The 22685-nt window shown below is 38.2% G+C and overlaps 1 protein-coding gene across 15 annotated transcripts in view; it reads right to left on the bottom strand.

The window, feature by feature from the left end:
• Positions 1-22685, bottom strand: part of GOLGB1 (golgin B1) — a 94581-nt gene that overhangs the window by 59968 nt on the left and 11928 nt on the right. For 12 of the 15 annotated variants that reach the window (XR_014294357.1, XM_082624753.1, XM_082624763.1 and 9 more), the window contains exons 1-5: positions 18626-18776; positions 6870-6964; positions 5482-5634; positions 5137-5289; positions 2620-2748 (exon numbers count right to left, since the gene is read on the bottom strand). Coding sequence is in view for 14 of the 15 variants with exons in the window: in XM_082624753.1 (XP_082480879.1) it covers positions 2620-2748; positions 5137-5289; positions 5482-5634; positions 6870-6962 (528 nt within the window). In the remaining variant the exon portion in view is untranslated. The other 3 variants (XM_082624762.1, XM_082624761.1, XM_082624760.1) reach the window with 3 other exon arrangements.

Here is a 22685-nt window from a genome sequence, read left to right as displayed (position 1 = left end):
TGGCCAATCTTAGAACAGCTTAAATTGGCAGGGCTGTCCCATTCTCCAATACTGGCTGAATGCAAGGGGTCCACAGTAAAAAGGACAAAAGTGCTAGAACAATCTGGCCCAGCTGAAGTCTCAAAACTAACTCATCAGGGCTGCTTTCCAAGACACCAACTGCACCAAGAAAAGACTTCTAGGTGTGAAATAGAAATTAAACAGAATAGGGATAACAGAAATAGAAGACAAAGGGCTATACACGTGCTATAATATTCATTATCAACTATGATATATTCATATATCAATTCATGTGGCTATCAAGGGCTTGAAATATGCTTAATGTAAATGAGAAATTTAATTATTAATATTATTTAACTTTAATTAACTTAAGTATAAATTATTTTTCCATTAAATACAATTGTGTTCTGGTATGATTATATTTCACTTTACTTGTTGCATCACATAATATACTGCTGAATTGTTGTGCAAGTAGTAAGTGTGCATATTGCTCCTAGTGTTACAATAAACATACCAGCTATCTAGCCAGTGGCAATGGATTGATTCCATTTAAATAATTTTTTTCCTACACACCAGTGTGATGTGTTTATTAGAATACTTTATGCAGAGAGCATGAATAACAGTTGATACCTATGTAAATCATAATTGGTAATTAAAATATAAATACTTATATTTATTGAATTATTTTTCTAGTTCAAAAATAAGTATAGACACACTTTTAAGTTTAAAATAAAGGTGTACTACCGATACATAGTTCATTCCTTTTTATTTCTAAGTAGTATTCCATTGTGTGTTTAAATATTCTCCTGTTGATAGACATGTTGTTTCAAGTTTTTGGTTTCACAAGTAAAGCTGCTCTGAACATGCATATACAAGTCTTTATGTGGACATGTGCTTTCATTTCTCACAGATGTAGCTTTAAAGCCGATATGCTTTTCAAAGTCAAATTAACAATTCTAAGTAATTAACCAGTTTCTAAACATGGATGCAAATATTAAGGGAAAATGATGTTTCAGCACTCAGTTCAGTTATTAGAAAGTTTCTATATATGTATGGAACAACTTGAGTATATGAATCTATTTTCTCAACTGGAAATTTTATGAAATCTAAACACAGATGAAGTACTTCCAATGAAAATTTAGCATCCAAATTGATATATAATATAAAATACACACCAAATTTCAGACTTAGTGCAAAAAAAAGATTATAAATTTACACAAAAATAATTTTATATTAATGTTAAAAGTATATTTTTAATAAATTGAACTAAATGAAATATATTGTTAAAATTAAGTTTACCTGTTTCTTCTTTACCTTTTGTAATGTAGCTGCTAAAAAATTTAAAATTATACACATGACCCACATTATATTACTACTGAGCAAATTTGGTATAGACCAGAGTGAAGGGCAGGAAGAAGAAAGCCAGGAAATCTCAGAAATCCACCTGCCTTATCTTTGAACACAACACAAAAACAACAAAAGAAAAAAGTCTGTTAAATAAAAAAAGTTTTCCTGAATCAAGCCTCCTTCTAAAAGTTTAGGAAAATTAATTTCACACAAAAATAAGAAACATAAAATGATCAAGGTCAAATCCCATCCAAAGTTATTATTAAAAAAAAAAGAAAACTAAGGAGCAGGTGAGAAAAGCATACCATAGGCATGCTCAAAAAACAAATCGAATATGGATACCAAAGGGGGAAGTGGGGATGGGATGGATTGTGAGATTGGGATTGACATATATATACTACTATGTATAAAATAGATAACTAATGAGAACTGACTGTATAGCGTAGGGAACTCTACTAGGTGCTCTGTGGTGACCTAAATGGGAAGGAAATCCAAAAAAGAGGGAATATAAGTATACATATAGCTTATTCACTTTGCTGTAGAAACTAACACTACATTGTAAAGCAACTATACTCCAATAAAAGTAATTAATTTTAAAAAAATCAAAATTGCAATTTATTTCAACAGGTGTTAAGAAAAATTAAGAAAATTATACAAGACATGAAAGAATAAAATTAAAAAATGAGAATTAGAAAAACTCAGAAATGAGGTGACAGAATTCAGGAAAAATTTGATTCTGCTGAATCAAAATGAATTCTGAAAATTCATTTCAGAAAAGAGCACAAAACAAGAAGGAACACAAAAGTAAATAAACATAAAATAGAATGCCTTAAATAAGAAGAAAAAAAGAAGAAACTTTTGAAATGAAGAGGTAAAAAGGAACCAAAAGTGACAAAATGGAAGATAATCAAAGATGGAACATATGGATAATAGAAGTCCCCAAAGAAGAAAACAGACTAAATACTACAGCTATATAATTCAAGAAAACTCTTCAGAAGTAAAAATGTGCAATACCAAATATTGAAAAAGCATACTGGGTATCTACAAATATCAACCATGGATGCCAAACACCAATGCACAGTCTAGTAAAATTACTAGACTTAGTGGGGAAGGAAGGAAGGGAGGAAAGAGAAGGAAAAGGAAGAAGGAAGGAAGGAAAGTGACAGATTCATAGACAAATATTATAGAACTAATGTTATTAGTCATATAATAATCCATTGGGCTTTTAGTGATTTGTTAACTTAATGATTATGAGGTGATTTACACCCTTACCTGTGTAGCTTGCTCTGCCTGTGCCTGGCTAAGCTGGGCTTGCAAACTGCTTATTAGTTCCTCCTTCTCCTGGAGTTTATGTTTTATCTTGTCTACTTCCATCTCTTCTTCTGTAGAACTCTTGTCATGCTGAAAATGCAGGAGATAAAGTCATTTAAATAAAAGAATCTAATTTGCCCTATACAGCCATTTGATTATAGTGTTATCCAACTGATGGGAGCAAAAAATAACACCTGACCTAACAACAAGGAATGAATCTTAGAGTTTTCCAGTTTCAGTATGGCCAAGTAGTTCCTATTAGAACCATCCTCCCTCAGATAACCACTATAAACTGAACAATATAGAAAAACAGCTATCTGAAAATGCTGGAGAACAACCAAAAGCAGGAAGATACCAGAGGGGAGCCAATACTTGGAAGAAATGGCACCATGTTTCCCATTTTTATAGTTTTTAGTCTGAGGACAAAACCAGTCAGTGACATACAGGACTAAAACATAACAGAAAACTCAGTCTCACTGTCTTGAAGAACAAGAGGACAGAATTCAGGAAAACAAAGCTGCTAAGTGAGGGGCAAAGCAGCATAAAAGAGACAGTGGCAGGGTGGGGGGAGGAATTCAAACATTTCAATAATCTATTTTTTCCCAAAATCTCTTCCTTCAACTGAACCAGATTCTACCTCCCATCTGAAGTCACCACCAAGCCTCTACCCCCCAAAATGAACCTAGCCTGCTTATTGGAACCACACAGAATAATTTTACACTTTCTTCCACATAATAGTCAAGTATCTGAGGATTGCCATCATTTCTTCAACTATGCTTTCCAGAGACTATCAAGCTCTGTCATGTGTATACAATAGTTAAAGAGCTACTGTGACTGATTGCTGGAACTTAGAAATCATTTAATCCAACCCTTTTATTTAACAGAGGAAGGAAATGAAGCTACAAGATGCTAATTTGTTTAAGGTCTCAGAGCTTTAAAAAAAAAAGGTAGAGTATAAAATGGATGATTTAAAAATCTAACAACATAGCAGAGGGAAAAAGTTAAAAGAAACAAAGCCACATGGGGAGAGACAGGTTGGTGTTACCACAGCCAGGAGGAAGAAAGAATAATGAGAGGAAAAAAACAAAAACTAAGAAAAGAAGAATCAAAATGAATACATTAGTTGAGAAGAGTAAGAGAAGATTCTAAAATAAGCTTTGAGAAGTTAAATAAGGCTATCAATTCAGGAAAAGTAGTATCTTCTGAGCATTACACCCAGGAAGGAAAGACGAACCACAGTACTAGTGAGCTAACTAGTGACCCCAAAGGTTGTGCCTAGAGAATTGATTAAAATCTCATTTCCCAAGAACTAAAATCATTGTGAATAAGAATACTAGTGGGTCAAAAAATAAAACAGGGTGAAATCTACGAAAAAATTAAAAGGTTTCTTACATAGAGTTACATCTAAGCTAACTGGTAATGTGTACTGTGATGTGCTGGCCTCTCTGTATTCTATTCCAAACTCTCCAAACAACTGAAGTTTCTTGTTTTCTAACTAGCTGGCTGAATGTGAATATTTGGGGTTTAACCATAGAGGAAAGGTAATAAGAACAAGTATTAGGACAATGCTCTATTCCTCAAAAGGCATAGGCACTTTCCTCACTCCTCTCTCCATCCCCAACCTTGAACGTTTTTGTTGGTGGCAGTCATAAACCTACAGAGCATCACTTAGAGGAGCCCAAAGTAATCTAGCTGATTAAGCCCACAATGCATGAAACTTTAATATACTATTATGTGGCCATATAAAGACAAAGAATATTCTGTATCAAGTCACTGAACTAAAGAATTTCAGAGGTGGGAGAAACCTTAGAGTTCACCTAGTTTAATCTTCTAACTAAAGATAAAACTCCTCCAAAAGCTATGTGCCTCTCCTACTTAAATGCCTCAATTTAATTTTTTTTTTCTTCCTGTTAGCCTTTTTAACTCCCTGAAAGTCTAGGTCACAACTAATATTTAATTTCCATATTTTCTGTTGGCCTTTTATTCTGTGTTTGGCCCATAGCCCAGCTAGACTGCAAGCTCAAAAAGAAAGGACGGTATTGGGGACTTCCCTGGTGGTCCAGTGGCTAAGACACTGAGCTCGCAATGGAGGGGGCCTGGGTTCAATCCCTGGTCAGGGAACTAGATCCCACATGTCACAACTAAGAGTTTGCATGCCGCAACTAAAGATCCTGCATGCCGCAAATAAAAGATCCCGCATGCCACAACAAAGATCCCATGTGTTGCAACTAAGACCCAGCACAGCCAAATAAATAAATAATTTTTTTTTTTAAAAAAGGACTGCATTGGGCTTCCCTGGTGGTGCAGTGGTTGAGAGTCACAACAGTGAGAGGCCTGTATACAGCAAAAAAAAAACAAGGGGGACTGCATTTAGTGCTGTATTACTTTAGCTTCATAAATTTTTGTGATTAGTGAAGATCTGCTATAATGAGAGCCTTTTTCTACTCAGAAAATGTGTATTATACCCAGTCACCATACCTTGGAGAGTTGCTCCTCTGACTGAGATTCTGTAGACAGAACAGTCCCTCCTTGTGCCTTCATCTCTTCTATGTGTTTATTCAAAGAAGTTAATTTGGCCTTAGCATGAAGTTTTAGTTTTTTAATTTTGTTATCAGCAGCTTTTCTCTCTTCCTGTCAGAGAACAATGATGGTAAACACACAAATGCTTATTCATCACTTATCCAGCATATAACAAGTTATTCTCAGTAGGCATCATCTTAGACTAGTAGGGAAATCAGATTCTCTAATAATCTAAGTGAAGAAAAAAATCAAAGTGACTGTTATGTCTTTTATCAAGTGCTTGGCAAGAAAGGACAATGGTACCTGTAGAATTTCATCCTTCTGCTGTAGTTGAGCATCCTTCTGTCCAATGATTTCTTTTAGTTCCTGCACCAACTGTTCTGAATAAGCCAGGCGCTCCAGAACATCCTCTTGTGTTCTATCATTAAATTCCATGTCAGATTCTTGGGGTAATTCCTGGTATTTAGACAAAAAGTTGCCAATTTACAAGGGAAAAGGTATCAGCTTCCAAACTGGAGGTTCTTCATTCCAACTTTATCTTATCTCTTGTCCAACTCATATCCTTACTTAAGAAATTTTTCCGAGGAGATGAGGACCCAGGGGCAGGGTATGGGTTGGAGGAAAGGAGGAGCCTTAGTTGTCAAGAATGGGGCTTGGCTTATGTAAATCTTGCAGCCTAGTGGTAAAATTCCCAGGGAATGAATGCCCTGGGCTGTGGAAGTCCTCCAGAGATGTTGCTTGGATATTATTTTAAGAGTTGTTTGGAGGGGCTGAGAGTTGTGGAAAAGGAGGGGGTGTGGAGGATGGTGGAGGGTGGAGGAGGGGGAATGGGTAGGGAGGGGGAACAAAGTGAGCACGTGTGTACACTGTAAGGCGTCTAAGGCTGTGCAGGGATGGACAGGGACACGCTCATACTTACCTGGCAGAGGAAATAAAAATAAAAAAAATTTTTAATTTTAAAAAGAAATCTTTCCAATAATAACTACCCAATATTAGTTATTACCCAATATTATTATTAACCAATAATTATTATCACAGCATTTGTAATATATATTATTTTGTAAATGTTAACTATTTTACAAACATTATCTCATTTACAGTCTTATCATACTAATTTTACCAAAGAGAAAAATAAAGGGAAGCAAAGATCACAAAACATTTAGTGGAAGAGCTCAAAATTTAAAATTAAGAGAGTAGTTGAATAAAATTCTCTTAATCACCAGGAAATACTGCTTGTCTTTTAAGAAAGTGAATGGACTTTTTTTGAGTCCTATGTGACCTTCAAAAAATAAATACAAACTATAAGAGAAGTGATAGATGAATTTACAATAGCAAACAGATGGTCTGAAACCCAAAAGGTGCTCCAGTTCCACCATTTGTTGTTTCAAACCTTTCCTATGAAATAGGAATACATATCTGAGGAGTTAAAATAATCTAGCACTAAGTAAGCCCCAGGGGGACAAATGAGGACAATCTTTCTAATCTCATCCAGGACTTGATTCACATCACTGTGTCTCATAGGCTACAAACTTACAGGAAAAGGATAATTTACACCGTCTCAATATTTTTCTTAATCTTCTCTTCCACTTAGCACAAGGAAGGCTGCTCACATCCTTCTACCTTAAATTCTTGTCCTCAGAAGAACATGGAACATATTTCTCATTAGTTTAATTCAGAACAGAGCTACTCACAGGTTCTAAGGAAGCCCTCATATTCTCATCAGTTTCATCTCCTGATAATTCATGCAAAACAACATTTGCTAATCCTGACAATCGGCTCAGCATTTCTGCAAGGAAAGAAAACATAAGAATCAGTCAAACAGATACATGCTTCTCCTATGATGGTAACTATCATCTACAAGTTAAATAAGAAAACTGTGCAGGTGATATATATTAGACACAGAGTACATCATCATGATGTCTTTAAAAAGGCATTTCAGTATGTACACTGTAGGCAAACACTGTTCTTTTCAGTGACAACTACACAGAGATTTTAATCACCACACTAATGTTTTAAAAATGAAATACAAATACATAATTGTTTAGTGGAAAATAATACACCTTACAGGTTATCTTTAATGCCTTTTCTTTCATCATAATTTCATTGGCAAACATGGAGTTCTAATTATTCCTTCCCCTGTCAGACTATTATTCACTTCTAATCTGTCATATACACCCCATAATTCAACAAAATTTTTCTTTTTTTTTTTTTTCTTTTTGCGGTACGCGGGCCTCTCACTGTTGTGGCCTCTCCCATTGTGGAGCACAGGCTCCAGACGCGCAGGCTCAGTGGCCATGGCTCGCGGGCCCAGCCGCTCTGCGGCATGTGGGATCTTCCCAGACCGGGGCACGAACCCGTGTCCCCTGTATCGGCAGGCGGACTCTCAACCACTGCGCCACCAGGGAAGCCCAAAATTTTTCTTTCTTGTGTGCCTCATGAACCTGTTCTTTCAGGAAGCTTTCTCAATAAACCATGTGGTTTCACTAAAATTTAAATGTAATCCTTGTTCAAAACATATAGCATTAAATGCACACATTAGAAAAAAAGGAAGAATGACTAAAATCAGTAACCTATGCTCCTTCTGTAGGAAATTGAAAAAAGAAGAGCAAATTAAAACAAAATTTAAGCAAAAAAAGAAAATTAATATTAGAGCAGAAATTAATAAAATTGAAAATACAAAAATAGAGAAAATCAGTAAAACTAAAAGTTGACTCTTTGAAAACATGAATAAAATACATAAAGCTCAGTCAGACTGACAAACAAAAAAAGAGAGAAGACACAAATTATCAATTTCAGATATGAAAGAGGAGAGAGACATCACTACTGACCTACCATACATTAAGAAGTAATAAAGGAGCACTACAAATAACTCTATACCCATAAATTCATCAACACAGATGAAATAGGCCAACATCTTGAAAGATATCAAGCCACCAAAACTCACTCAAGAAGAAATAGACAACCTGAATACACACACACACACACACACACACACACACACGCAAGCACACATACTCTTTCTCTCTCTCTGTCTTCCTTTTTCCTTCATTATTTATTTAATCATTCATTCAGATCAGTGTCACTTACCAGTCCATAAACTCCTTAAAAGTGAGAATATTAATGTTTTGATAGGAAAAATCAAAATAAACTGGACTGTCATAGTATTATTATAAGCAATTATACTGAGTGACAAAATATTATTTGGCTTTTAAAATTCTCAGCAGGAAGAAATGTAAAAGCTATTGCACAAAATAAGCACTTGAATAAAACTAGTCTCTGCTATAGTTTTCTTCCACTCAGTAACAGTGTTTAGGGCAGCCATGGTCATTAATTAAGAAATGGCAAGACCTTTGTTTCTATAACAGGTTACTTAGATAAGCAGCATATAGCATTTGGAAAAGACATGTGAAACAGGAAAGGAAGAGAGAACCACTAGGAGGGCAACATAGGACCATATATAACTACATATATAATTACTGAAAGGGCAACACAAAGTCATATATAAGTGCATAGGGACATAATAATCAGTCACTCATCAAGTTATGAGACTCACAACTACAGTCAGCTAAAAAACAAACAAAATTCACCAGGACACAGACTCTAAACTTTCTTTTTAGCTCTAGACATTCATTTTTCTATAGTAATCATTAATGAAGGAAATGAACACTATAACTAAAGTCTTTATTAGGCACAGAAATGTGTACTAATCAAATAGTCATAATAGAACCTAACATATCAAGCAGAAGCACTTTATCTTCAGATTTTTCAGACCCTGTTGGGAAGAAGCAAAAGGAAAAACAAAAAAAAACTGAACCGATAGGACTCTGAGAAGATGGTAATAGCAGATAGCATAGCTTTTGGATCTTCCTAAATTCCCACATAAAAACAGACAAAGCAATTAGATAACAAAATAAAAAACCCATGGACAGCCTTTACCAAAACGAACAAGCAAACAAATAAAATGAGGCAAAGTTTCCCACAAACTCCAAAATAAACATGGGTATAGAAAAAACACCAAAAGCCACAAGATCTGTGTATCACTGTTGTCCATGCAGGAGGAATAAAGGGAAGCAAAGGGTAGCAGAATGTGCCACTCACTCCAAAATATGTCACTTGGCAGAAGGGTTATTTTGAGCTAAAGCACTTGAAAAACAGCAGGTAAAGGTAGGGTGTGCTGATCTCCCATTTTTCTCCCTGAAAGGAAGAGATAAAACACCCATATGGAAGATGTTCTCTCTATACCAGGAAGAAAAGTAATATTGTCTCCAGGAATGGGAGCTGAACCCAAAAGAAATCTGTAAAAACAAACCTTGTAAACTAACCCTTATCTCCCAAGTCACTGCTCTATGATTAATGACCTCCTTCTGTTGTCTCATTTTCACAGTTTACGACTGTTTGAGCAACTCAGTGTATAGATGTTAGATTCTAACTGCTTCTTTGGGTCTTCATTTCCTTATAAGGGCTCCCATGCCACATAAAACTGATATTAAATAAATCTGTATGCTTTTCTCCTGTTAATCTTTCCTACAACAATTTAATTCTCAGACCTAGCCAAAAACCCTTAGAGCACAGAGGCAAAATTTTATCTCCCCTGTAGAAACTGTAAGAGCACAACAGACTTAATACCAAGAGAACCACAAAAAATCCAGTGGGTATTCACTGGAAAATGTGTCCAGCCAATTCAAGAACAGTAGCTGGAAAAGGGAAATGCATGCCCACTCCAACAACAGGTAAGTACAAGAAACCTGCAAGGTCTGAAGTGGCTAAGGCAGCGCAGGCCACATGCATTCTCCAACTGAACAGCCAGGGCTCTTTTTCAGAATAGGGCCTCCACTGAGGAGAATTTTTTGAGAGTAGAATGAAAAATCATCAAGACAGAATTAACAGAGACCAAAGGAAGATCCATATAAAGATAAAATGGGGTTGGTAGGACAAGAGTCAGGAAATCTCAGAAATCCAGCTGCCATATATTTGAACAATAGTAGAAAACATAAGCAGAAGCTCTGTGAGGTTAGAAAAGCTATGCAAAATAAGTATTCTAAAAGTTCAGCAACAGTAAATAAACATAAAGATGCACAGCTGAAAAGTAACACAATCTCCATATAAAGTTATTATAAGGAAAATGAGCAAAACAATATCCATAGAGGAAATGGAAGCATGTCAAAGAGCCATTCTCAAATACAATTCAGAACCATAACCTACTAAAAGAACTGAAAGGCATTAAAAATTATTAAGACATGAAAAAATATACATCAGAAGTTGAAAAATCCAGGAAGACAGCAAGAGAAGAGAAAGGAACAAAGGAACTATAAAATAGTGAGAAAACTATTAACCAAATGGCAATAGATAAGTCCTTACCTTTCAATAATTACTTTAAAAGTAAATGGATTAAATGTTCCAATCAAAAGACATCAAGTGGCTGAATGGATTAAAAAAACAAGATCCAACTATATGCTGTCCACAAGAGACTCACTTGATCTCTAAGGATACACACAGGCTGAAAGTGAAGGGATGGAAAAAGATATTCCATGCAAATAGTAACCAAAAGAAAGCAGGGGTAGCTGTACTTACAACAGACAAAACAGACTTCAAGTAAAAAACTGACCAAGAGACAGAGAAGGTTTTATATAATGACAGAAGAGATCAATTCATACATAACAGGATATGAACTTGTAAGTCTATAACAGGATATAACACTTGTGAATATATATGCACCCAAAATTAAAACACCTAATTATATTTAGCAAATTTTAACAGAATTGAAGGGAGAAACAGGTAGCAATACAATAACAGTAGGAGACTTCAATATCCCACTTTCAACAATGGATAGACCATCCAGACACAAAAGCAATAAGGAAACACTGGACTTGAACAACGCATTATACAGAAAAGACCTAACAAACATATATAGAACATTCCATCCAACAGCAGTAGAACATGCGCTTTTTTCAAGTGCATATGTAACATTCTTTAGGATAGATCATATGTTGGACCACAAAAGAAGTCTTAACAAATTTAAGTAGACTGAAATCACATTGAGTATCATTTCTTTTTTTTATTAGTTTCCGCTTTATAACAAAGTGAATCAGTTATACATACACATCTGTTCCCATATCCCTTCCCTCTTGCGTCTCCCTCCCTCCCACCCTCCCTATCTCACCCCTCCAGGTGGTCACAAAGCACCGAGCTGATCTCCCTGTGCTATGCGGCTGCTTCCCACTAGCTATCTACCTTACGTTTGGTAGTGTATATATGCCCATGCCTCTCTCTCTCTCGCTTTGTCACATCATACCCTTCCCCCTCCCCATATCCTCAAGTCCATTCTCAAGTAGGTCTGTGTCTTTATTCCTGTTTTACCCGTAGGTTCTTCATGACATTTTTTTTTCTTAAATTCCAGATATATGTGTTAGCATACGGTATTTGTCTTTCCCTTTCTGACTTACTTCACTCTGTATGACACACTCTGGGTCTATCCACCTCATTACAAATAGCTCAATTTTGTTTCTTTTTATGGCTGAGTAATATTCCATTGTATATATGTGCCACATCTTCTTTATCCATTCATCTTATGATGGACACTTAGGTTGTTTCCATCTCTGGGCTATTGTGAATAGAGCTGCAATGAACACTTTGGTACATATCTTTTTGAATTATGGGTTTCTCAAGGTATATGCCTAGTAGTGGGATTGCTGGATCATATGGTAGTTCTATTTGTAGTTTTTTAAGGAACCTCCATACTGTTCTCCATAGTGGCTGTACCAATTCACATTCCCACCAGCAGTGCAAGAGTGTTCCCTTTTTTCCACACCCTCTCCAGCATTTATTGTTTCTAGATTTTTGATGATGGCCATTCCGACAAGTGTGAGATGATATCTCATTGTAGTTTTGATTTGCATTTCTCTAATGATTAATGATGTTGAGCATTCTTTCATGTGTTTGTTGGCAGTCTGTATATCTTCTTTGTAGAAATGTCTATTTAGGTATTCTGCCCATTTTTGGATTGGATTGTTTGTTTTTTTGCTATTGAGCTGCATGAGCTGCTTATAAATTTTGGAGATTAATCCCCTGTCAGTTGCTTCATTTGCAAATATTTTCTCCCATTCTGAGGGTTGTCTTTTGGTCTTGCTTATGGTTTCCTTTGCTGTGCAAAAGCTTTGAAGTTTCATTAGGTCCCATTTGTTTATTTTTGTTTTTATTTCCATTTCTCTAGGAGGTGGGTCCAAAAGGATCTTGCTGTGGTTTATGTCATAGAGTGTTCTGCCTATGCTTTCCTCCAAGAGTTTGATAGTTTCTGGCCTTACATTTAGATCTTTAATCCATTTGAGCTTATTTTTGTGTATGGTGTCAGGGAGTGATCTAATCTCATACTTTTACATGTCTCTGTCCAGTTTTCCCAGCACCACTTATTGAAGAGGCTGTCCTTTCTCCACTGTACATTCCTGCCTCCTTTATCAAAGATAAGGTGACCATATGTCCGTGGGTTTATCTCTGGGCTTTCTATCCTGTTCCATTGATCTTTCTGTTTTTGTGCCAGTACCACACTGTCTTGATTACTGTAGCTTTGTAGTATAGTCTGAAGTCAGGGAGCCTGATTTGTCCAGCTCCGTTTTTCGTTCTCAAGATTGCTTTGGCTATCCAGGGTCTTTTGTTTTTCCAAACAAATTTTGAAATTTTTTGTTCTAGTTCTGTGAAAAATGCCAGTGGTAGTTTGATAGGGATTGCATTGAATCTGTAGATTGCTTTGGGTAGTAGAGTCATTTTCACAATATTGATTCTTCCAATCCAAGAACATGGTATATCTCTCCATCTATTTGTATCATCCTTAATTTCTTTCATCAGTGTCTTGTAATTTTCTGCATACAGGTCTTCTGTCTCCTTAGGTAGGTTTATTCCTAAATATTTTATTCTTTTTGTTGTAATGGTAAATGGGAGTGTTTCCTTGATTTCAATTTCAGATTTTTCATCATTAGTGTACAGGAATGCCAGAGATTTCTGTGCATTAATTTTGTATCCTGCTACTTTACCAAATTCATTGATTAGCTCTAGTAGTTTTCTGGTAGCATCTTTAGGATTCTCTATGTATAGTATCATGTCATCTGCAAACAGTGACAGCTTTACTTCTTCTTTTCCAATTTGGATTCCTTTTATTTCCTTTTCTTCTCTGATTGCTGTGGCTAAAACTTCCAAAACTACGTTGAATAAGAGTGGTGAGAGTGGGCAGCCTTGTCTTGTTCCTGATCTTAGTGGAAATGGTTTCAGTTTTTCACCATTGAGGACGATGTTGGCTGTGGGTTTGTCATATATGGCCTTTATTATGTTGAGGAAAGTTCCCACTATGCCTACTTTCTGCAGGGTTTTTATCATAAAAGGGTGTTGAATTTTGTTGAAAGCTTTTTCTGCATCTATTGAGATGACCATATGGTTTTTCTCCTTCAATTTGTTAATATGATGTATCACATTGATTGATTTCCGTATATTGAAGAATCCTTGCATTCCTGGGATAAACCCCACTTGATCATGGTGTATGATCCTTTTAATGTGCTGTTGGATTCTGTTTGCTAGTATTTTGTTGAGGATTTTTGCATCTATGTTCATCAGTGATATTGGCCTGTAGTTTTCTTTCTTTGTGACATCCTTGTCTGGTTTTGGTATCAAGGTGATGGTGGCCTTGGAGAATGAGTTTGGGAGTGCTCCTCCCTCTGCTATACTTTGGAAGAGTTTGAGAAGGATAGGTGTTAGCTCTTCCCTAAATGTTTGATAGAATTCGCCTGTGAAGCCATCTGGTCCTGGGCTTTTGTTTGTTGGAAGATTTTTAATCAAGGTTTCAATTTCAGTGCTTGTGATTGGTCTATTCATATTTTCTATTTCTTCCTGAGTCAGTCTTGGCAGGTTGTGCATTTCTAAGAATTTGTCCATTTCTTCCAGGTTGTCCATTTTATTAGTATAGAGTTTCTTGTAGTAATCTCTCATGATCTTTTGTATTTCTGCAGTGTCAGTTGTTACTTCTCCTTTTTCATTTCTAATTCTATTGATTTGAGTCTTCTCCTTTTTTTCTTGATGAGTCTGGCTAATGGTTTATCAATTTTGTTTATCTTCTCAAAAAAACAGCTTTTAGTTTTATTGATCTTTGCTATCGTTTCCTTCATTTCTTTTTCATTTATTTCTGATCTGATTTTTATGATTTCTTTCCTTCTGCTAACTTTGGGGTTTTTTTGTTCTTCTTTCTTTAATTGCTTTAGGTGCAGGGTCAGGTTGTTTACTCGAAATGTTTCCTGTTTCTTTTTTTTTTTTTTTTTGCGGTACGTGGGTCTCTCTCTGTTGTGGCCTCTCCCGTTGCGGAGCGCAGGCTCCGGATGCGCAGTCCCAGCGGCCATGGCTCACAGGCCCAGCCGCTCCGCGGCATGTGGGATCCTCCCAGACCGGGGCACGAACCCGTGTCCCCTGCATCGGCAGGCGGACTCTGAACCACTGCGCCACCAAGGAAGCCCAATGTTTCCTGTTTCTTAAGGTGGGATTGTATTGCTATAAACTGCCCCCCTAGAACTGCTTTTGCTGTGTCCCATAGGTTTTGGGTCGTCGTGTCTCCATTGTCATTTGTTTCTAGGTATTTTTTAATTTCCTCTTTGATTTCTTCAGTGATCACTTCGTTATTGAGTAGTGTATTGTTTAGCCTCCATGTGTTTGTATTTTTTACAGATCTTTACCTGTAATTGATGTCTAGTCTCATAGCATTGTGGTCGGAAAAGATACTTGATACAATTTCAATTTTCTTAAATTTACCAAGGCTTGATTTGTGACCCAAGATATGATCTATCCTGGAGAATGTTCCATGAGCACTTGAGAAAAATGTGTATTGTTTTTGGATGGAATGTCCCATAAATATCAATTAAGTCCATCTTGTTTAATGTATCATTTAAAGCTTGTGTTTCCTTAGTTATTTTCATTTTGGATGATCTGTCCATTGGTGAAAGTGGGGTGTTAAAGTCCCCTACTATGAGTGTGTTACTGTCGATTTCCCCTTTTATGGCTGTTAGTATTTGCCTTATGTATTGAGGTGCTCCTATGTTGGGTGCATAAATATTTACAATTGTTATATCTTCTTCTTGGATCGATCCCTTGATCATTATGTAGTGTCCTTCTTTGTCTCTTCTAATAGTCTTTATTTTAAAGTCATTTTTGTCTGATATGAGAATTGCTACTCCAGCTTTCTTTTGATTTCCATTTGCATGGAATGTCTTTTTCCATCCCCTTACTTTCAATCTGCATGTGTCTCTAGGTCTGAAGTGGGTCTCTTGTAGACAGCATATATATGGGTCTTGTTTTTGTATCCATTCAGCCAATCTGTGTTTTTTGGTGGGAGCATTTAGTCCTTTTACATTTAAGTTAATTATCGATATGTATGTTCCTATTCCCATTTTCTTAATTGTTTTGGGTTCGTTATTGTAGGTCTTTTCCTTCTCTTGTGTTACTTGCCTAGAAAAGTTCCTTTAGCAATTGTTGTAAAGCTGGTTTGGTGGTGCTGAACTCTCTCAGCTTTTGCTTGTCTGTAAAGGTTTTAATTTTTCCATCAAATCTGAATGAGATCCTTGCTGAGTAGAGTAATCTTGGTTGCAGGTTTTTCTCCTTCATCACTTTAATTATGTCCTGCCACTGCCTTCGGCTTGTAGAGTTTCTGAGAGATCAGCTGTTAACCTGATGGGGATTCCCTTATGTGTTATTTGTTGTTTTTCCCTTGCTGCTTTTAATATGTTTTCTTTGTGTTTAATTTTTGACAGTTTGATTAATATGTGTCTTGGCGTATTTCTCCTTGGATTTATTCTGTATCGGACTCTCTGTGCCTCCTAGACTTGATTAACTATTTCCTTTCCCATATTAGGGAAGTTTTCAACTATAATCTCTTCAAGTATTTTCTCAGTCCCTTTCTTTTTCTCTTCTTCTGGAACCCCTATCATTCCAATGTTGGTGTGTTTAATGTTGTCCCAGAGGTCTCTGAGACTGTCCTCTGTTGTTTTCATTCTTTTTCTTTTCTTCTGCTCTGCAGTAGTTATTTCCACTATTTTATCTTCCACATCACTTATCCGTTCTTCTGCCTCAGTTATTCTGCTATTGATCCCATCTAGAGTATTTTTCATTTCATTTATTGTGTTTCTAATCATTGCTTGATTCGTCTTTAGTTCTTCTATGTCCTTGTTTACTGTTTCTTGCACTTTGTCTATTCTATTTCGAAGATTTTGAGTCATCTTTACTATCATTATTCTGAATTCTTTTTCAGGTAGACTGCCTATTTCCTCTTCGTTAGGTCTGGTAGGTTTTTATCTTGCTCCTTCACCTGCTGTGTGTTTTTCCGTCTTCTCATTTTGCTTATCTTACTGTGTTTGGGGTTTCCTTTTTGCAGGCTGCAGGTTTGTAGTTCCCGTTGTTTTTGGTGTCTGTCCCCAGTGGTTAATGTTGTTTCAGTGGGTCGTGTAGACTTCCTGTTGGAGGGGACTGGTGCCTGTGTTCTGGTGGATGAGGCTCGATCTTGTCTTTCTGGTGGACAGGTCCACATCTGGTGGTGTGTTTTGGGGTGTCTTTGGCCTTATTATGTTTTTAAGCAGCCTCTCTGCTAATGGGCGGGGTTGTGTTCCTGTGTTGCTAGTTGCTTGGCGTAGGGTGACCCGCACTGTAGCTTGTTGGTCATTGAGTGAAGCTGGGTGCTGATGTTGAGATGGAGATCTCTGGGAGATTTTCGCCGTTTGATATTATGTGGAGCTGGGAGGTCTCTTGTGGACCAGTGTCCTGAAGTTGGCTCTCCCACCTCAGAGGCACAGCCCTGACTCCTGGCTGCAGCACCAAGAGCCTTTCATCCACCCAGCTCAGAATAAAAGGGAGAAAAAGTAGAAAGAAAGAATTAGTAGAAGAAAGAAAGAAGGACGGACAGAAGGAAGGAAAGAAGGGAGGGAGGGAGGTAGGGAGAGAGGAAGGAGGGAAGGTAGGAAAAAGAGAAAGAGAAAAATGAAGTAAATAGAATAAAGTATGATAAAATATAATAGTGTTATTAAAATTTAAAAAATAATTGTTAAAAAAATTTCTTAAAAATTAAAGAAATAAAAACAACGGATGGGGCCTCCCTGGTGGCGCAGTGGTTGAGAGTCCGCCTGCCGATGCAGGGGATACGGGTTCGTGCCCCGGTCTGGGAGGATCCCATATGCCGCGGAGTGGCTGGGCCCGTGAGCCATGGCCGCTGGGCCTGTGCATCCGGAGCCTGTGCTCCGCAACGGGAGAGGCCACAACAGTGAGAGGCCCGCATACCGCAAAAAAAAAAAAAAAAAAACAACGGATGGATAGAAACATGGGACAAATGGTGGAAGCAAGGCTATACAGACAAAATCTCATACAGAAGCATACACAGGCACATTCACAAAAAGAGAAAAGGGGAAAATCATAAATCTTCTCTCAAAGTCCACCTCCTCAATTTGGGATAATTCATTGTAAAAAGAGGAAAAGGGGAAAATATCATAAATCTTGTTCTCAAAGCCCACCTCCTCAATTTGGGATGATTATTGGATTTGGCCCCACCTCTGCATGTAGGTCGCCAGAGGGCATCTGTTTTTCACTCAGACAGGATGAGTTTAAAGGAGCAGCTGATTCGGGGACTCTGGCTCACTCAGGCCGGGGGCAGGGAGGGATACGGAGTGCGGGGCAAGCCTGCGGCGGCAGAGGCCAGCGTGATGTTGCACAAGCCCGAGGCGCGCTGTGCGCTCTCCCAGGGAAGCCGTCTCTGGATCCTGGGACCCTGGCAGTGGCAGGCTGCACAGGCTCCCCGGAGGGGCGGCATGGACAGTGACCTGTGCTTGCACACAGGCTTCTTGGCGGCGGCAGAAGCAGCCCCAGCGTCCCACGCCCGTCTCTGGGGTCCGCACTGTTAGCCACAGCTTGCGCCCGTCTCTGGAGCTCCCTTAAGCAGCGCTCTTAATTCCCTCTCCTCACACACCAGGAAACAAATACGGAAGAAGAAGTCTCTTGCCTCTTCGGCAGCTCCAGACTTTTTCCCGGACTCCCTCCCAGTTAGCCGTGGTGCACTAACCCCTTCAGGCTGTGTTCACGCCGCCAACCCCAGTCCTCTCCCTGCACTCCGACCGAACCCGAGCCTCAGCTCCCAGCCCCGCCCGCCCCGGTGGGCGAACAGGCAAGCCTCTCGGGCTGGTGAGTGCCGGTCGGCACCGATCCTCTGTGCGGGAATCTCTCCGCTTTGCCCTCCGCACCCCTGTGGCTGTGTTCTCCTCCGTGACTCCGAAGGTTTCCCCCTCCGCCACCCACAGTCTCCGCCCGCAAATGGGCTTCTAGTGTGTGGAAACCTTTCCTCCTTCACAGCTCCCTCCCACTGGTGCAGGTCCCGTCCCTATCCTTTTGTCTCTGTTTGTTCTTTTTGCTTTTGCCCTACCCAGGTACGTGGGGAGTTTCTTGCCTTTTGGGAAGTCTGAGGTCTTCTGCCAGCGTTCAGTAGGTGTTCTGTAGGAGTTGTTCCACGTGTAGATGAATTTCTGGTGTATCTGTGGGGAGGAAGGTGATCTCCACGTCTTACTCTTCCGCCATCTTCCCCCAGGTCCTGAGTATCATTTCTTTTTTTTTTTTTTTTTTTCTTTTTGCGGTATGCGGGCCTCTCACTGTTGTGGCCTCTCCCGCTGCGGAGCACAGGCTCCGGACGCGCAGGCCCAGCGGCCATGGCTCACGGGCCCAGCCGCTCCGCGGCATATGGGATCCTCCCAGACCGGGGCACGAACCCGCATCCCCTGCATCGGCAGGCGGACTCTCAACCACTGCGCCACCAGGGAGGCCCCCTGAGTATCATTTCTTAACACAATGGCATGAAACTAGAAATCAATAACAAGAGGAAAAATGGAAAATTCACAAACGTGAAAATTAACACACTCTGAAAAACCAACAGGTCAAAGAAGAAATCAAAAGGGAAATCAAAAACTATCTTGAGACAGATGAAAATGAAAACATGACATATCAAAACTTATGGGACGTAGGTCTAAGAGGGAAGTTTATTTGTTTGTTTTTTATTATTATTATTTTAACATCTTTATTGAAGTATAATTGCTTTACAATAGTGTGATAGTTTCTGCTTTAAAACAAAGTGAATCAGCTATACATATACATATAACACCATATCTCCTCCCTCTTGCGTCTCCCTCCCATCCTCCCCATCTCACTGCTCTAAGTGGTCACAAAGCACCGAGCTGATCTCCCTGTGCTATGTGGCTGCTTTCCACTAGCTATCTATTTTACATTTGGTAGTGTATGTATGTCCATGCCACTCTCTCACTTCATCCCAGCTTACCCTGCCCCCTCCCCGTGTCCTCAAGTCCATTCTCTATGTCTACGTCTTTATTCCTGTCCTGCCCCTAGGTTCTTCAGAACCATTTTTTGTTTTTTGTTTTTTTTAGATTCCATATATATGTGTTAGCATACAGAATTTGATTTTCTCTTTCTGACTTACTTCACTCTGTATGACAGACTCTAGGTCCATCCACCTCACTACAAATAACTCAATTTCATTTCTTTTTATGGCTGAGTATTATCCCATTGTATATATGGGCCACATCTTCTTTATCCATTCATCTGTCGATGGACACTTAGGTTGCTTCCATGTCCTGGCTATTGTAAATAGAGATTCAATGAATACTGTGGTATATGACTCTTTTTGAATTATGGTTTTCTCAGGGTATATGCCCAGTAGTGGGATTGTGGGTTGTATGGTAGTTCTAGTTTTAGTTTTTTAAGGAACCTCCATACTGTTCTCCATAGTGGCTGTATCAATTTACATTCCCCCCAGCAGTGCAAGAGGGTTCCCTTTTCTTCACACCCTCTCCAGCATTTATTGTTTGTAGATTTTTTGATGATGGTCATTCTGACTCGTGTGAGGTGATATCTCATTGTAGTTTTGATTTGCATTTCTCTAATGATCAGTGATGTTGAGCATCCTTTCATGTGTTTGTTGGCAACCTGTATACCTTCTTTGGAGAAATGTCTATTTAGGTCTTCTGCTCATTTTTGGATTGTTTGTTTGTTTTTTTGATATTGAGCTGAATGAGCTGTTTGTAAATTTTGGAGATTAATCCTTTGTCAGTCGCTTCTTTTGCAAATATTTTCTCCATTCTGAGGGTTGTCTTTTGGTCTTGTTTATGGTTTCTTTTGCTGTGCAAAAGCTTTGAAGTTTCATTAGGTCCCATTTATTTTTCTTTTTATTTCCATTTCTGTAGGAGGTGGGTGAAAAAGGATCTTGCTGTGATTTATGTCATAGAGTGTTGGGCCTATGTTTTCCTCTAAGTGTCTGGCCTTACATTTAGGTCTTTAATCCAATTTGAGTTTATTTTTGTGTATGGTGTTAGGGAGTGTTCTAATTTCATTCTTTTACATGTAGCTGTCCAGTTTTCCCAGCACCACTTATTGAAGATGCTGTCTTTTCTCCATTGTATAGTCTTTCCTCCTTTATCAAAGATAAGGTGACCATATGTGCATGGATTTATCTCTGGGCTTTCTGTCCTGTTCCATTGATCTATATTTCTGTTTTTGTGCCAGTACCATACTGTCTTGATTACTGTAGCTTTGTAGTATAGTCTGAAGTCTGGGAGCCTGATTCCTCCAGCTCCGTTTTTCTTTCTCAAGATTGCTTTGGCTATTCGGGGTCATTTGTGCTTCCATACAAATTGTGAAATTTTTTGTTCTAGTTCTGTGAAAAATACCATTGGTAGTTTGATAGGGATTGCTTTGAATCTGTAGATTGTTTCGAGTAGTACAGTCATTTTCACAATGTTGATTCTTCCAATCCAAGAACATGGTATATCTCTCCATCTGTTTGTATCATCTTTAATTTCTTCCATCAGTGTCTTATAGTTTTCTGTGTACAGGTCTTTTGTCTTCTTAGGTAGGTTTATTCCTAGGTATTTTATTCTTCTTGTTGCAATGGTAAATGGGAGTGTTTCCTTAATTTCTCTTTCAGATTTTTCATCATTAGTGTAGAGGAATGCCAGAGATTTCTGTGCATTAATTTTGTATCCTGCTACTTTACCAAATTCATTGATTAGCTCTAGTAGTTTTCTGGTAGCATCTTTAGGATTCTCTATGTATAGTATCATGTCATGTGCAAACAGTGACAGCTTTACTTCTTCTTTTCCGATTTGGATTCCTTTTATTTCCTTTTCTTCTCTGATTGCTGTGGCTAAAACTTCCAAAATTATGTTGAATAATAGTCATGAGAGTGGACAACCTTGTCTTGTTCCTGATGTTAGAGGAAATGGTTTCAGTTTTTCACCACTGAGAATGATGTTGGCTGTGGGTTTGTCATATATGGCCTTTATTATGTTGAGGTAAGTTCCCTAAGAGGGAATTTTATAGCAACAAATGCCTACCTTTAAAGAAAGAAACATCTCGAATAAACAACGTAACTTTACACTTTAAGGAACAAGAAAAAGAAGAACAAACTAAGCTGAAAGTTAGCAGAAGGAAGGAAATAACCAAGACCAGAGCAGAAATAAATGAATTGAAGTGTATAAAAACAATAGAAAAGATCGATGAAACTAAGTGATTTTCTATAAAGATAAAATTGACCAACTATTAGGTATATCAACTAAGAAAGAAAGGAGAAAATTCAAATAAAAGTATATGTGAAAGAAAAGACAGGGGCTCTCCTGGTGGCACAGTGGTTAAGAATCCACCTGCCAATGCAGGGGACACGCGTTCAAGCCCTGGTCCAGGAAGAACCCACATGCTGTGAAGCAACTAAGCCCATGCGCCACAACTACTGAATCTGCGCTCTAGAGCCCATGAGCCACAACTACTGAGCTCATGTGCCACAACTACTGAAGCCCATGCACCTAGAGCCTGTGCTCCACAACAAAATAAACCACCACAATGCGAAGCCCGTGCACCACAATGAAGGGTAGCCCCCACTTGCTGCAACTAGAGAAAGCCCGCACACAGCAACGAAGACCCAAAGCAGCCAAAAATAAATACATAAATAAATAAAAGACATTACGATGGATATCACAGAAATACAAAGGATCATAAGAGACTACAATATACAATTACATGCCAAAAAATTGGATAACCTTGAAGAAATGGATAAATTTCTAGAAACACACAACCTACCAAGACTTATTCATGAAGAAATAGAAAATCTGAAGAGACCAAGAACAGTAAGAAACAGTAATAAAAAACCTCTTAACTAAGAAATGTCTAGGACCTGGTGGCTTCACTGGTGAATTCTACCAAATGTTTAAAGAAGAATTAATGCCAATCCTTTTCAAACTCTTCCCAAAAATCGAAGAGGAGGGAACACTTTCAAATTCATCTTACAAGGCTAGCGTTACCTGATAATGAATCCATACAAGGACACTACAGGAAGAGAAAATTACAGCCCTATGTCCCTGATGAACATAGATGCAAAAATTCTCAACAAAATACTAACAGATCAAATTCAGCTTCACACTAGCAGAACCATACACCATGATCAGGTAGAA

Source organism: Mesoplodon mirus, assembly GCF_964341445.2.
Source record: "Mesoplodon mirus genome assembly, chromosome: 6".
NCBI classification, from domain to species: domain Eukaryota; kingdom Metazoa; phylum Chordata; class Mammalia; order Artiodactyla; family Ziphiidae; genus Mesoplodon; species Mesoplodon mirus.
The sequence above is the reverse complement of the archived record's forward strand: the minus strand, read 5'-3'. Positions and strand labels throughout refer to the sequence as shown.